Source organism: Brassica napus, chromosome C8, assembly GCF_020379485.1.
Source record: "Brassica napus cultivar Da-Ae chromosome C8, Da-Ae, whole genome shotgun sequence".
Classification (NCBI taxonomy): Eukaryota; Viridiplantae; Streptophyta; class Magnoliopsida; order Brassicales; family Brassicaceae; genus Brassica; species Brassica napus.
The window spans coordinates 20,760,575-20,777,161 of NC_063451.1; the positions used below are offsets into that span (position 1 = coordinate 20,760,575).

The window sequence follows — 16,587 nt, forward strand, 5'->3', positions numbered from 1 at the left end:
AAGCACAAGAATGTTAAACTGAACTCAACTTTACATATTATATTAATTAAATATTATATTAATCAAAGTAAATAAAACTATGGATATATGTATAGTTATATTGTAAAGTATCTTCCATAATAACTAAATAAACATTCAAACATATCAATGATGTTGTCAAACAAAATATTAATAATGTATAAGACAAAAACATTTCCAATCTATTTTTATCTTCATTTCTAAATATTATAATAGAGAAAAAATAAGCTATAGTCGATCTATATTTTTTTACTTTGAAGTAGATATTGCTATTTCTCTATAAAATAGTATTCCTCTTATTATAAAATTATAATTTGTTATTTTCAAATCGTCTTTTAACTTTCAAACTTTAATAATTATAAATAAGACATATCATTTTAGAAAATACAGTTTTGATAATATAAAAATCACATTTTTTTTTTACTTTATAGTCTTTTAAACAAATTTTAATTTAAAAAGTTATAATTCTCTGAAACTCTTGAAAAAATTAAAAGTAAACAGAGTTAATTTAAAAAAAATTATAAATATAAGATACTTGTTGTAATATAAAATTAATATTTTGAAAATATTCACTTTTGGAAGCAGATATTTGGAACTATTTAAAAATGATAATTCCATTCCCAATAAAAAAAATATTTAGAACAACAAAAACAAATAAATATTAGTTTTTTCAACTTAAATAACAAATAAATGTTATTCTTGCAACTGAATAATAAGAATAAAAATAAAAATACCACAAAAATCACGTTAACAAACAAATATAAATCAAATTTATTGTTATTGGTTACATACCTATTTTAGTACTAAAATAAATTTTAATATTTAAAAAAATATATGACATGACATATTACATTTACAAACAAATATAAATATTTTTTTCTTCATAAAACTATTTTTTATTATTTTAATATAATGATAAATCAAATTATTATATGTATATATACTGTACTACCTAATTATAAAAATTAATATATAAGAAATAAATATGTATAAAAACACAAAATAAATACATGGAATTATCTTTTCTTTTTTCAAACATGTTCTCCATTTATTTTCTGAGATAATTTTTATAATATTAATTTTTAATCAGTCAAATAATAAATTATATAATCATGTACTAAGACTTTAATCAGTCTAATTAAATTTATTATTAAAACTAATGACTCAGACTAAAATTATGGAGTACATGAAAAATAAGCAAAAAGAAAATTCAATTCTCAAATAATAGTATAGATTATAAAAATAATATTTCGATGAATTTTCAATCAATAACTTTATGTGTGTCACAAAAATTAAAAATATATGTCCGATAATTTTATTCATATGATGTTAAAAGTTATAAAACTTTTTCATTAATCTATGTGTGGAGAGTAAAGAGTTACTTCACGGTTCTCCAGTATATTAAGCTAAGTAAAATGATCAAACTGTAAGTTTTCATTCTTCGAAATTGTATCTTCCATTATGGTTATATAATACATTTATATAAAATTCTTTTAAACAACAAAATAAATGTTTTACACCCAAAAAAACAAAATAAATGTTAGATGGAAAAAAATCTATGATTCGAATTTCAAATTACTTTATATAGACTAACTTTTAATAACTAATCAAATTTCTAAGCTAAAATTATTTTCAAATTATTTTTAACTTTATTATGTTATTTTATTTATATCTGAACCCAAACAAAATAAAATATTCTTATGGTTCAGACCAAGACTGAAAACCATAGTCCATAAGTCAATGCCTTATATTAACGATGAAGAGGAAACGCACACATTTGCACGTGTATAACTGCACGCTGTAACGCTTCAGATCCAATTGTTGCGGGCCTGTGTACAGTGTGGTTTCATTAACTTGTTCTTGGGTACATGCCACATGGAATGTCTTGCATGTATGGTCCCACCCAATTTACATCGTGCGCGTTCGCCTGTCTATGATGGCTCTTGTTGTAGCCTTCGGAGACTCATCGTAGATGTGTTTGTGTGGCATGATGTTCACATTTGCACCTTAGATGCCTTGTTGTTGTGATAGACCAAATGCCCTTTCGGGTCAAACGCTCTACTAGAACAGATGTCCAATCCTGTATTTATTATATTATTACTAGGGTCGGTCCGCTCTACAGGCGGGATATTAGTTAATTTGATATTCACTAAATGCTTGAGTTGAAATTTGTTTTAAGATTCAAGAATTTAGTTATCTGTTATGTGTTACTTATTAGTATGCGGTGGTATAGTTGTTTTTCGATTATTCTTGCTTTGGTATTGTATCAAATTAACTAATTGTCCAACTCATAATTATAGATGTACAAATGTGGATTTGTGATAAAGTTTGATGACAATACTGTTTTTTTTAATTCTTATTCATAGTGGAGTGTGCATGTGTAAGAAAGAGGTCAATATCAACTTTTATGTTTTTGCGTATGAATTATAAATATATATATTTATTATTTTGTATAATGCATACTTGCTCTACAACATTTGTTTGTAGACTAAAAAAATTATTTTCTATATTTTTAAAAGAGAAAATATTTAGTCTAGAATATAACATGGATATATGTATTGACTATATATAGAAGTTGAGTGTTATTTTAAAATGACATATGTATAGAGGTTTTTCAACCATTACTTCACTGACACAAAATATTTATAACTGCAAATACCTTCTTTTAAAAGCAAAACTAATAAAAGCGTGTACAACAAATGTATTTTGATATATATTATATGCATCAAGTTATAAAGGCTGGAAACATTGCAAAACTGTTTGGAGCAAAGCTTTTAACTTCATAATCTTCATCTTGACGTCAGTTCAGTGCCGGCCCTGCCCACAAACAGAAGAAGCATGGACTTCCAGCCAACACGATAATAAGTATTTTTGCGGCCACATATTTATAAAAAGTGACTTTAGTCTAGTTGTTCTAAGAAAAATTACCAGTGGTGGAGGTGCTGGGTTCAATTACCCCTGACAGCTTTTTGTTTTATTTTAGCCCCAAATATAAAATGGGATACGTGTCACTCCCATAAGGGAGGGAGGCGAACATATTTTTATATATATAGATTTGCTTTGGAACTAAGTCTTCGTAAATATGTTTTTGGGTTGGTTGCTTCCCAAAAAAAATTATTCTAAATGGAGTTGGACATCAGCAGATATATCCATCTCCTCACACAATATGATATTATTTTTTGTGGACCTAATCACTCACGGATTTATTTTTGGGTCGGTTATTCTCCAAAATATTTCATATAAAATGAAGCTGAGACCTTAAATATTAATTTTTTTCTAAAAACTAACTAGATCATGATCCGCGCAAAAACGCAGACTTTATTTTAAATTGATCAAAAAAATTTTATAAATTAATTAAATATTGTCTACAGTCAGGAGATTTTAGTTGTATAATTTTTATTTGTGTAATTTTTATCTTAGTGATAATTTGGTTCATATTATAATCTGTTTAAATTTGTTGTTTATAATTAGTGTTAAGCATTTATCTTCAAATAATATATATTTTGAACATTTTCATAATTATTTTTGTTCTTATATTTACTATACAGTGTAGTTATTTTCAGCGTATAATGTTTTGTATATATTTATATTTTTATGTAATGGATATTATGGAATAATTATGTTACTTAAATAAATTATATAATGTTTTATTAGATTGTAGATTAGTGTATACAAAAATAACTGATGTTGCTAACATATACAAATATGAATACTTTTTTTTTTATGAAAAATATGAATATGAATACATTTTTGTGTTCATATATATCATATTAATTACACTTCATATAGATACTATGATGCTCTATATATTTTTCAATTAAATCTCAAAATTAAGATTTTTAATTGATTAAAATGTATGTAAATTTTGTTCAGTTAGCTATATAATATTTTATAGCTTTATTTTCGTATACAATTTTGTTTTAAAAAATCTTTCTGATTTATTTTAAAGAACTGACCCAAAAAAACATATATGAACATAAGTAGATATTTGGCTCAATGGGTTTTGTTAATTATTCATTTCTAAATTGAAACCCAACGTCTAACAAATTTTTAACCTGGAACAACAAATAAACGTTCGTATAATTCTTTTGTGTTATTTTTGTTTATGTCGGATCCGCACGACCATTTGAATATTTGTTGTTACAATCATAAACTGTTTTGATAAACTTTTAAAGCGCTAAAATATCTTTTAACAAAATATGATTTACGAAATCAAAATGTTTAAACATTTTATTTTAGTGTATTTAAAGATATATATATATAATTATATTATTTTGTTTTTGTTAAATATTAAATTGTATGAGATATCATTTAATTTAATTTTTAGTCATTTCAACTCGTTTTGTTATGAATATTTAATAAAACCTCTGTAATTTATTTGATTAATTGTATGATAAATATGAAAAATGATTCTAACACTTATTTTATGTCAATGTATTGCATCTTATTTATATAGATTTAATTTCATATAAAAGTTTATTTAAATTTATATGAATGTAATTATTTATTTATGAAAATATGAATAAAATAATCCATCAATTTCATTGATTTGATACTGATTGAAGTTATTTTGTATAAATTATTGATTGAATTTTTAGTCATTTCAACTTCGTGGAAGTCTTCTCCCAAAAGACTTACAAAGCCCCATAAAACTTACATGGGTTATATTCGTAAAAGTACATTCTGTTTTTTTTTGTCATAAGGAGCTATTTTTAATTTCACTAGTCTTTTGGGTTAGTTTTGCATTCGATTCAAATTGGGATATACTTTTGTGTTTAAAATCAAGCTATGGGTCATATTTGCCAAAAACGTTAGGTACAAAGGAATGTTTATGTTTCAATAAGAGATGTGAAACTTGCATTGTTTATTTATCCTAACATAAATATCTAACTTTTGTCACATTTTCTAACGAGCATTGTAGTTTAAACTCTTTTGTGTTTCAAAAAACAAAAAAAAAAATCTTTGTACTATCTTAGTTTTAGTGTACACTAACTAAGTGGTTCTTACTTGTTGGATAAATATACTTGCTGAAGTACAAGAGTGTCTTTCCAACTCCATGATATGGAACTACAAATACTCCACATATGACATATGTGTGTGCAATGTTTGCTCTTTAGGAAAAGAGTTTTTCCAAAGTATGATCCCACTTAGCTGATTTTAGACTTAGCTCAAAGACTATTAACGTTCTTGGTTGTTTTCCTTACTTTGCAAGTTCACTTCCTATTTGCATTCTTTTTATTAGTCTGGTTTGCAGTAGGTTTTTCCGTTTGATTTATCTTCAAAATCTTCTTTTTATACACTGCAAATCTTACATATGCATCGTTTTCTTCGTCTCTTCTCCTAAAATTTTCTCCAGCTAGAATGATAATACCAGGATCTTAAAAAAAAACATATATAATCCAATGTCCGTTCCTCTATAACATGAAGGATATTAATGACGACGTATGCAGCCCCTCGTGCACCAATATCAGCTTCACAGGTCATAACTTCGGTATATCTTCGAGTGGGAACCACTATGCCATCATTTTTGTCTAAGTTGGTGATTTAACAGTGTTACTAGATCTTGACCCGCGCAACCACACGGGTGTTATTGTAAGTTTTATATGCATATATATATATATATATATATTTATTTATTTTAGATAATTAGTGGTATACATTTTTAATTTTAATCATATACTTAAATGTTTTTAAAACTATTTCAAATACAATAATTTATAGTTTACATGTTGTAAATAACTGATTGTTTAAAATCTTCACATGTAATTGTTGTTTTTATTATATATTTATCGTATTGTATTTGCATTAAGTTATTAAACAAAATAATATGTGCCTGAAAAAATCATATTTGAAAATTATTTTTTATTTAATTTATGTTTTATTTTTACCCCCCCCCCCTTCAAAATGGATTTCTTTTTAGCAATATTTCTTACGTTTATTCATTTTACATAATATATTATTGTATATACTAACATCTAATATATGTTAATTTTTATACATATATTATATATTATGCTAATGCTAAGTCGTTTTGTCATCATATTAGATTTTTAACATAAATATGAAAATAAAATTTATCAATTTAATATAATTTATCATATTTAGTTCAATATAATAATTTAACATGATTGATTATCATTATAGAATAGATAAAAGTAAGATATAATTTTATCTTTAATTTTATAAACAATAACTGAATACATATTAATGCATAATAATAGTTCATTGCTAATTATGAAATTAATGAAAATATTTATATAAATTTTTTGAAAATTAAGATATTGTTAAAATATTTAGATCAACATAATAATATTTTTTTTAATATGATTGATTGTGATTATATAATAGATAAGAATATGATATAATTTTATTTTTATTTTATAAACGATAACTGAATATATTAATGTATAATAATATTTCAAAACTAATTACAAAATTAGTGAGAATATTTACATATAATTTTGAAAATTAAGATTTTTTAAAAATCTTCTTAAGCAATTTTTTCAAAATTTTAAGATATTATTAAATGAAAAGATATCAACAGATATTATAATTAAAGTAGTTCAAAGATTCTATATATTATTAGTCTTATTAAAATACATATAATCTGTTTTAAAAGATTATTTTTTTAACAAAATAAATTCTGAACCAAAATATCATGGATAAATGTACTTGCCGAAGTACAAGAGTGTCTTTCAACTCCATGATATGGAACTACAGATATTCCACATATGACAGGTATGTGTGCAATGTTTCCTCTTTAGGAAGAGAATTTTTCTAGGATATGATTCCACTTTATAGCTGATTTTAGACTCAGCTCAAAGACTATTAATGCTCTTGGTTGCTCGCCTTAGTTTTTTTAGATTCAGAGTTTGTTGTGGCTGATTACTAATTACTTTGCAAGTTTACTTCCTATTTGCATTCTTTTTATTAGTCTTGTTTGCAGTAGATTTTTTCGTTTGATTTCTCTTCAAAATCTTCTTTTTATACATTGCAAATCTTACATATACATCGTTCTCTTCGTCTCTTCTCCTAAAATTTTCTCCAGCTAGAATAATAATACCAAGATCTTTTTAAGAAAATATATATAATCCAATTTCCTTTCCTCTGTAACATGAAGGATATTAATGACGTATGCAGCCTCTCGTGCACCAATATCAGCTTCACATGTCATAACTTCGGTATATCTTCGAGTGGGAATCACTATGCCATCATTTTGTCTAAGTTGGTGATTTAACAATGTTATTCTTTACAGTTAAAATGACAAGTTGCGGAAAAGAGGCGTGGATTTGCGAAATTATATAATATCAATTTTACATTTTTTAGAATAAACTTGTTTAGTGAAATAATAATAATAATCTTTTTTATGATCTAGTCTTGTGTATTTGATCGCATACACAAAAACAAAAAATTGCTCATAAGCTATTCGAATAAATTTTGATGTTTTTAATAATTTTATATTCTCCTTTCAGCAGATTTTTGGAGCAATCACAATCTCCTTCCTCTGAGATAGGATAAATGTTAATGTTCTGGCCGAGTTAACATTGAACCCATGATAAACACATACAAATCGGATTTGAAGTTACCAGTGTACTTTGTGGTCTCTGAAGTGGTATCGACTTTCAGCAAATTCCTGGAGCATTCTCCTTTAATGTTCTGGCTATCTAAACAATGAACACATACAAATTTGAAAATTATCGTTAGGACTTTCAGCAAATTCCTGGAGCATTCTCCTTTAATGTTTTGGTTATCTAAACAATGAACACATACAAATTTGAAAATTATCGTTAGGCTTTTTTCTTGCTTGAATATCTGCTTCTGTTTTTTTTTTCAGATCGCTCAATGGCAAAAGAGAGCTCACAAAAACTGTGAGGGTATTTCGATTTAAAATTGTTAGCTACGGTGGGTAAGATGACTGAGTTGGGCTGCATCTGCCAAAGTCAAGAAATAATCCACTGTGATTCTCATGCGGAGGTAGTCGGAGATAATGCTCAAGAATGCACAAATTATCTTCCAAAGTCAAAGTCAAGAAAGAATGCACAGTGATTCTCATGCTGAGGTAGTCAAAGATAGTGCTCAAGAATGCACAAGTTTTGTTATAACTAAAAATGAAATTCAAATCTATAATTAAAATTGATTTGATATTAATATCTTTTTGATTATTAATATTTTTTAAAATGATTATATATTTGATTGATTAATATAAACAATCAAATATGTCATATTGATTAATTAATTAAATAGTTCTACTGTGACTTGTCAACAATAGATAAAAATAGCGATTCTATTTTAGTGAAATAATAATAATATCTCTTTCATTTATAATTTGTCAACAATAGATAAAATAATGATTCTATTAATTAATTAATTAATTAAATAGTAGATTTTTAGAGTTAAAATGACAAGGTGTAGATTCACCAAATTATATACTAATTCTACGTTTTTTAGAATAAAATCCTTTAGTGAAATAATAATAATAATCTCTTTCATTTATGATCCAGTCTTGTGTTTTGATCGCATACACAAAAACAAAAAATTGCTCATGAACTACTCAAATAGATTTTGATGTTTTTATATTTTTAATATTATTTTATAAATGTTGACGCATAAATCCGGTGTTCATGAGTTTAGTTTAGGGTCAGCTGATTTATCTACAGGAGCGGAGCCATAGAGGTTGGAGGGGGGTCAGCTGACCCCACCTTATTTATAAAATACAAGTTTTGTTTTTCAAGAAAAAATATAATGATCCCACCAAATTTTATGGGTTGACCCCACAAAAATGAAAACAATGAAAAGGAAAGCTTAATTTAATTAAGCAAGTAATAATTACAATTTTAAAAAGTTATATAATTATTAGTTATTTTTAGCAAAACATAAAAATCAGATTTTGAAATAGGCAAAAACTCTTCCTTAGCCTACTGTTTCATCTCTGCTTTTTGTGAGGTAGAAAATATAAAACATCATGTATGTTCAAGTTATTTTCTTTTACATTAATTTAATTTTGTATATTTTGCTTTGGATTTTATTTAGAATTTGATAAAACATGAAAGCTACTAATGTATTCACAAGCTTTTGTAAATTATTTATTTTTTAAAGATTTTGGAGAGTTTTAATTTAAAATTTTATTAAATAACTGTGAAAATTTGATAGAAATAAAATTATGAAAATAGTATTACAAAATTATGTCGGTGACTATTTTTTAAATGATTCTCTCATTTTTTTGGTTAAAAAATATTTAAAGATTTAAAATTAAATCATAACAAAAATATTTTAAGCTATAGAAAATAATTTTTGTAATATTATTTTAGCTATTTATAAATAATTATATATATATAGGTTTATGACCGACCCCTGTACGAAAACATTATGGCTCCGCCACTATTTATCTACAAGAAGAATTATTTTGGAGCTATATATTTAGTAACTGTGAAATACGATTTAGATGGTTATCTCAGAACTCAAATATAGATGATTATTACATGAGGCTTAAAATGATGTATATTTGATTGTTAGACGTCGTCACATTAATATCACCCCTAAACTTAAAAAAAAATTAGATACTTTCTTAATTTGATTAAACATTTATAGAGCAAGAGACATGTCCATATATCACTGTCACTTAGTGAGCTGGGGAGGAAAGGAGCAGCAACCTCACGACGACTTTTCCTAAACACATAATCTAAGCTTTACAGATCCACACATCACTTATGATGAGCTGGAGACGAAAGGCACGCATTAGTGGCAGTGACCAGAAGGACCCGTGTTCGAAATCCCTCAAAATAAACATCGTTTCTTTGTTACTTTCTCGACAACATCTCGAGATCTGAAACCTGATCCTTTATTTACCTTTTTTATTTCCCCTTCTCAAAAGTCGCGGCCTTTGAATAGTGTTCCTCTCTCAAATGTTGACTCATTTCAAGATCTGGCTTATGATGTCATTCCCTTTATAAAGCTTTCTTCTTTCTTTCTTTTTTAATCCCTTCCAGCTAGTACTACCGTAGTAGGTAACTTTTGGGTGGTCTTACTTGCTTTTCAGCAAAAAAAGCTGTCAACTTTCTTCTTGTCTTTGGGGATCTGAGCATCTCAGAAGCTTATATAGGAAATGGGTTTCTCGAAAGCATGATGCTTTCGCTGCCACTTGTAATCTCTTAGTGATTTCGCTGAAGACGAATCAATGTGTAGGTAGGATGCAGAGTAGTCATAGTTAGGTAGCTCATGAGTTCATTGGTACTTGGAGGACTCAAGATGATTGATCAGTTCATCAACTTTGTTATTCGCCCTCCCAGGTACCTTTTACTTCTCTAAAGTCTCAACCTTTTCTTGCATTCAACTGATTGATAGCTGTTGGAACAGGGCTGAGTATGATCCTGATCAGTATTTGTGGGAGAAGGAGTTTAGCATCGGTGGCACTAAGTGTAAAAGACAAGACTTGGAGGCAAGTATGATGGGCAAAACCAGTTACTGTCCTCTTCAATTAGTGGTTTCCTCATGTGGCTAATCTTACAGGGTCTTATGTTTTTCTCTGAAGTAGCTTACAAATTCAAGGGGTCACACCTTGCGTTGCAGTCACTACATTCCTTCATCTTCTTTGGAGAATACTACTCCTCTTCCTTGTGTTATATACTGCCATGGTAATAGGTACATAACTACAGACTTTGCACACTCCTCTTCTTGGAAATGAATTAATATTTGATGAATAAGAACTTCCATCTGAATCAGTGGATGTAGGGCAGACGCAAATGAGGCAGCTATGGTTCTTCTTCCATCTAACATTACTGTTTTCACACTTGACTTCTCCGGCTCTGGCTTATCTGATGGGGATTATGTTAGCCTTGGCTGGCATGAGGTGTGTTTTCCTTGTTCTTACTTACTTTCATAGCCTTCTATTTCTCTTCCAAATAGTTACACTAACCTTTTGCGTGTTAAACTTAAGCTAGAAAGATGATCTCAAGACTGTGGTTTCTTACCTGAGAAGCAGCAATCAGGTGTCTCGTATTGGACTTTGGGGACGATCTATGGGCGCAGTTACCAGGTTACTTCTTGAACTAGCTCTTAATGTCTGTGATCTGGAATGTGTGTCACCTCTCCCACATTCTTCATGTTGTTCTCTTTTGTCATTTAACGAAGTGGTTAATACAATGTGCAGCCTTCTTTATGGAGCAGAAGATCCTTCAATTGCTGGAATGGTCTTAGACAGTGCATTCTCAAACTTATTTGATCTCATGATGGAACTAGTGGATGTCTACAAGATCCGACTTCCTAAATTCACAGTATGCTCTCTTTTTCCCCCAAGTCTGTCATATTCTTCATTGCTTATATCTTCACATGGCTACAAGAGTCCAAGAAGATAGTTCCCTCTCTTATCCCTTCCAATGATGATAGCATACTGTAGACATTCTGAAACTCTAATCTCACTTTTCAATCAGGTTAAAGTGGCTGTACAGTACATGCGGCGAGTAATTCAGAAAAAGGCCAAGTTTAATATCATGGATCTCAATTGTCTCAAGGTGTTATTTAGTTACCTCTTTCTATATTCTTATTCCTCCAAATAATCTTAGCATGAGCCTTTCGATTTTTGTTCCCCCAGGTTTCACCAAAGACTTTTATTCCAGCTTTGTTTGGGCATGCAAGCGGAGACAAATTCATCCAACCTCATCACTCTGACCACATTCTCAAGTGCTATGCGGTTAGAACAAAGTTGCTATCTTTTTTGCATTCATGTCAGTGTTGTTTTTAATGTTATGTAGTAATCTTATAATGCAGGGAGACAAAAACATCATCAAGTTTGATGGTGATCACAACTCCTCACGGCCGCAGTTTTATTATGATTCAGTGTTAATATTCTTCTACAATGTTCTTCGCCCGCCTCAAGTTTCTTCAGCTTGCTCATCTAAACTTGAAAGTTATAGCGGTGCTGGTTTGGACGAGGTAGTTTGCACTCCCCTGGATCAAGTAATCCAAATATCATGTCTGTTTATGTGTCTACACTTAGATAGTATATAAACATAAAGATCTTACCTAGACATTCTACTCGAGTCACTTACAAGGTAGCTCAAAATAGATGAGGGTTAAGAACTTGTGGTCACACGGCATTATGGATTAGTCTCAATTACAGTTAGCATGGTGAAATATGATGCACACGAATCTAACTGCTTGGGTTTTTCCTTTGTACTGCCAGAATTTTCTGTATGAGATCATCTCTGGGCTTCGTTCGGCATGTATAGATGTTGCAAGTTCTTCTTCTTCTGCACCTCCCGCCTCTCTAACCACAAAGCCAACTAATGAGCTCATTTCAGAAGCCATGCCCATTATGGATACTGTATATCTCCTCGCATGAATTTTTATTTTCTGTTTCTTGGATTGTTCCTTTTGATAAATCAAATCATTAATGAAACAGGATGACTTGCTTGTAGCAGACAATGATCAGAGCATTGATGAACCTGAGGTAACTGGAGCATGTGGAAACATACATTAAATATATATGATGACTTTGAGCTCCATTTAAATGGAGTCCCTCAAGTGTTAGCCTTTATGAGCCTTGCTGACATTATAGGTTTCGACTGTTGTTATTTGGCAGGGGATGCCTATTGATCAGTTTGAAGAAGGATGTTCATTTACAAGCTCTAACCGGGAAAGCTGGGGTAGATGCTCTTCACTAGGAGGCTCTGAAGAAGATGAGAGCTTGACTGTCGGCGAGGGTGATCAGGTTAATGTTCTTTGAATCTTATACGAAACTGTTAGATGTTTGGATAGTTTCTGATTCATGCCTTCCAGGTCGAGAAAGCTGATATTGGAGACACAGAACATAAGCCAATAGAGTCCACTAGACAACAACAAGAAGAAAAAGAAGAGAGGAAGGAGAAGAAAATGAAGAAAGGAGTTGAAACAGATGCAAAGAAGCCTAAACGAGAGAAACTGGAAAGGTTAGAGGCTTTCAGCAAAAGACTCAGGCTTGGCATCATAAAGCGAGTAAACCATGGAAGACACCGTTCTTCGCAACCTTAACAACAAAGTTCAAGAAAATACAATAATTTTGTTGTATATGTTCTCTGCATCTTGCCATGTACACATGCAGCAAATCATATCTGTACTACTGTATCGATTGTCAATGCAAATGGACTACATTCCTAATCATATCCTTAGATAATCAAACACACTTCTTTTAGATAAATTAATAATCCGTTCCGAGATTCACCAGAACACAAGTCACCAAATCAAACATCAAAATGGATTTACAACTGTAGAAAAAAGAATCAGAGAAGTTTTTGCTTAAATCATCATGTGATGATTGTTTTTTACGTGATGATATAGACACCATTATTAATATATTAGCCGCAGCAACCTCCTTGCGGTGTGGAACCGTCTCTACCACCTGATGGCCCAGGGATTCCTCCGTATCCCACTTTTATTCCATACGACTCATTTGACACATCAAACACACCATCTTCAATCTTCTTGTATATTGTTGCCGCTGTCTTAATAAATGCCTGGCAAAATTTTAAAAGCACAACAAATCATGATTAGTAGTTCTACTCGTGTGTGAATAGTAGGACAAGTAGGGAGCGTTATTCTATAAGTTATGCCTAAATCTAATTCTGGTATTAAATGTTCAATTTGTAACCCAGTTGATATTTCTCATATATGAGAAGGTTACATTGGACACTAGAGAAAGCATGTGGGTCACAAAACGCTCGTATATGTTTACCTCTTCGACGTTCTGAGCAGTCTTGGCAGAGGCCTCCATGAAAATAAGACCGTGCTCCTTTGCAAACTGCTCACCTTCCTCTGTGGTGACTGCCCTTCGGCTGGAAAGATCACACTTATTCCCAATGAGCATAATGGTCATATTAGCGTTAGCATGCTGCCTTGCATCCTCTAGCCAGCTGGCTAGATGGTTAAATGTCTCCCTCCTGCAAAACAAACGAAGAACAATATTGTATTTTGTCACACACTAGACAAAACACAAATCTAGTTCCTATCTTTAGGCGTTACAGAGAAGTTATAATAGGTTCCAAAAAATACAGCTGAAGTCATTATTATGTCAAGAGATCATGCTCAACTTGTAGTTAGTACAAAAATGCTTTCATAATCAAGTCAGTTCATGATAAGAAGAAGATTAAAAACTGACCTAGTGATATCGTAGACAAGCAATGCCCCTGCAGCACCTCTGTAGTAGGACCTTGTAATAGACCTAAAGGATTCTTGACCAGCCTGCAATAGCGATATTAGATGATGGGAACAAATCAAACACCAATGATATTTCATGAAAACGAGATTCAAGGCTTAAAGAGGAGAGAGAGACCGTGTCCCAGATCTGGAGTTTGAGGGGCTTGTTGTCGATGGTGATCATCCTAGCCCCAAACTCAACACCGATGGTGAGATCATGCACCGGCTGAAACCTCTTGTCCGTGAACTGAAGCAGAAGGCATGATTTCCCTACTCCTGATATTTTGTTTTTTAAAATCAAAAATCAATCAATCACTCTTCATCTCAATTCCTATTCAACTAGATTCAGATCAATCATTGAATAGGTCACAGTCATCTCAATGGATTTGAAACGAAAGGAAGACGAAGGAGTTACGTTACCAGTATCGCCGATGATGATATACTTGAAGAGATAAGCGTAAGACATTGGAGCTCAATAAATCGAAACCCCTAAGATCCCGATGAAGACGAGAGTTGTAGAGAATCTCTTTCTTCTCTCTCTGTACAGACGGGAATTTGTTAAATTTCCAGCAAATCCAACGAAGCATCAACCTGTGTATTACCCGCTCTATACAAACTTTATAGCGTTTCCGAATTTAGTAATCGCACTGCGTGACGTTATTTTGAATGAAAGACATCATGCAGTCTCTTCACCAAAAAAAAGAAAAGAAAAGAATTTTGAGGGTTGAATAGAAGCTGTGAGGGGTCAAACACTCACAGGTCAAAAATATAAAACTCTCAAGGAAAAAGCGTAGTTTAAACTAAGTCTAGATTCTAACATGCGCTAAAGCGCGGAAATTGATTTGTAAAATTTTTATTTTTATTTTTTTGTACATATATGTGTATATAATTTATATATATATTTTTTTTGTGCAATGTTTATATATATAGTATATCTAATTTCTTAATGGTGTTATAATTTGTGTTGTACATGTTGTTAGCTTGTATTGAATCTTGTGTCATTTTTAGTATAATAGTTTGACTTGGATCACTTTAAACTTACATTTGTTAAATTTAAAATATTCAATTTTTTTTTTTAAAAAAATTATATATAATTTTAACAACTTTATACGATATGCTTATACTAATCATAATTAGTTTGTTAAGAATATTAACATATACATATAGATTTGATTAAATCTAATCTATATATGATTTGAATAATAGATATGGAATCTGAATGTGGTTGGGAAGTTGATAGATATTAAGGTCGAAATAACATGATATTTGTTAGAGAATATCATCTATTAAAAAAAATAGATTAAGGAAAAGTAACAAAAAATATGTTGTTCTTGGTGGATTTCTTGTTTGCAAGACACGTAATCTTGGAGAAACATGTATGAATTGTATACATGTATGAATCGTATTCTGTGATATGATGCATGTGAAGAGTATTAATGATTCAATTTTAGATGAAAGTGAAGTTAGTGATATGATATGAATAGAAGCAAACACAGTTTTGTCTACAAACATGACGTCCATATAGAATGAGTATTGAAAAAACATCTAATATATATGACTAAAGGCTAGATGCAGGTGAAATTAGTGATATGAACATAAGCATACACGGTTTTGTACTGAAGACACAATTATAAATTAGTCGTGTATTGATTAGTATAAGGGTGGTTCTGTTTTGTATGATATCCCTCTATTAGGGTGGGCATTCGGGTTCGGTTCGGGTCTATTCGGGTTTCGGATTTTCGGGTTCAAAGATTTCAGTCTCATTCGGGTATTTCTAAATTTCGGTTCGGGTTCGGTTCGGATCTTTTCGGATTCGGTTTGGGTTCGGATAACCCATTTAAATTATTTTAAAATTTCTAAAATTCATTATATAATTTATTTTTTTCAAAATCTATAAACAAAACAATATCATACATATAAATTTGAACAGCATATGTCAAAGTACCTAAAACTAACATATAAATTGGTTTGGTTTGAATATTTGGATTGCGAATCAATAGATATTTTAAGTATTGTTGGTGTTTTGAGTATACTTTAACTATTTTAGACATGTACTTTTGACTATTTGTATATATTTATAAGTATTTTGGACAACTTAAAAGTATTTTATATATTTTGATGTTTTTAATATATATTAAGCCTAAAAATAATTAATATATATAGGTATATAAATCAATTTCAGATATAATCGGGTACCCGAAATATTTCGGTTCGGATCGGGTTCGGTTTCAGTTCTCTAAATACCAAAATTTTGAACTCATTCGGATATTTAATCAATTTCGGTTCGGGTTCGATACTACTTTTTGAGATTAGATTCGGTTCGGTTTTTCGGATCCGAGTTTTTTGCTCAGCCCTAATTGTTATTAAGAGAACCAAAGTTATTTTAAATAGACTTATTTTTGG

General features: G+C 30.0%; 2 protein-coding genes across 3 annotated transcripts; one reads left to right on the forward strand and one right to left on the reverse strand.

Moving 5' to 3' along the window:
* The first annotated feature begins 9,437 nt into the window (after positions 1-9,437).
* LOC111197925 lies at positions 9,438-13,152 on the forward strand. Of its 2 annotated transcripts, none has more exons than XM_022713356.2 (13): positions 9,438-10,304; positions 10,372-10,457; positions 10,550-10,656; positions 10,738-10,864; positions 10,956-11,050; positions 11,165-11,288; positions 11,445-11,525; positions 11,606-11,704; positions 11,782-11,946; positions 12,197-12,337; positions 12,416-12,463; positions 12,596-12,724; positions 12,793-13,152. In XM_022713356.2, exons 2-13 carry the CDS (start codon positions 10,380-10,382, stop codon positions 13,021-13,023), a joined length of 1,425 nt encoding a protein of 474 aa, XP_022569077.1. In that variant the 5' UTR covers positions 9,438-10,304; positions 10,372-10,379; the 3' UTR covers positions 13,024-13,152. The 2 variants fall into 2 exon arrangements, with proteins under 2 accessions (XP_022569077.1, XP_022569076.1); XM_022713355.2 differs by having other exon boundaries at positions 10,372-10,453.
* A 10-nt stretch (positions 13,153-13,162) lies between these two features.
* On the reverse strand, positions 13,163-14,857 carry LOC111211993 (ras-related protein RABB1c). The gene is made up of 5 exons (XM_022713357.2): positions 14,605-14,857; positions 14,321-14,460; positions 14,147-14,229; positions 13,724-13,928; positions 13,163-13,505 (listed from the first exon to the last, which is right to left on the reverse strand). Exons 1-5 carry the CDS (start codon positions 14,648-14,650, stop codon positions 13,347-13,349), a joined length of 633 nt encoding a protein of 210 aa, XP_022569078.1. The 5' UTR covers positions 14,651-14,857; the 3' UTR covers positions 13,163-13,346.
* Positions 14,858-16,587: the final 1,730 nt, after the last annotated feature.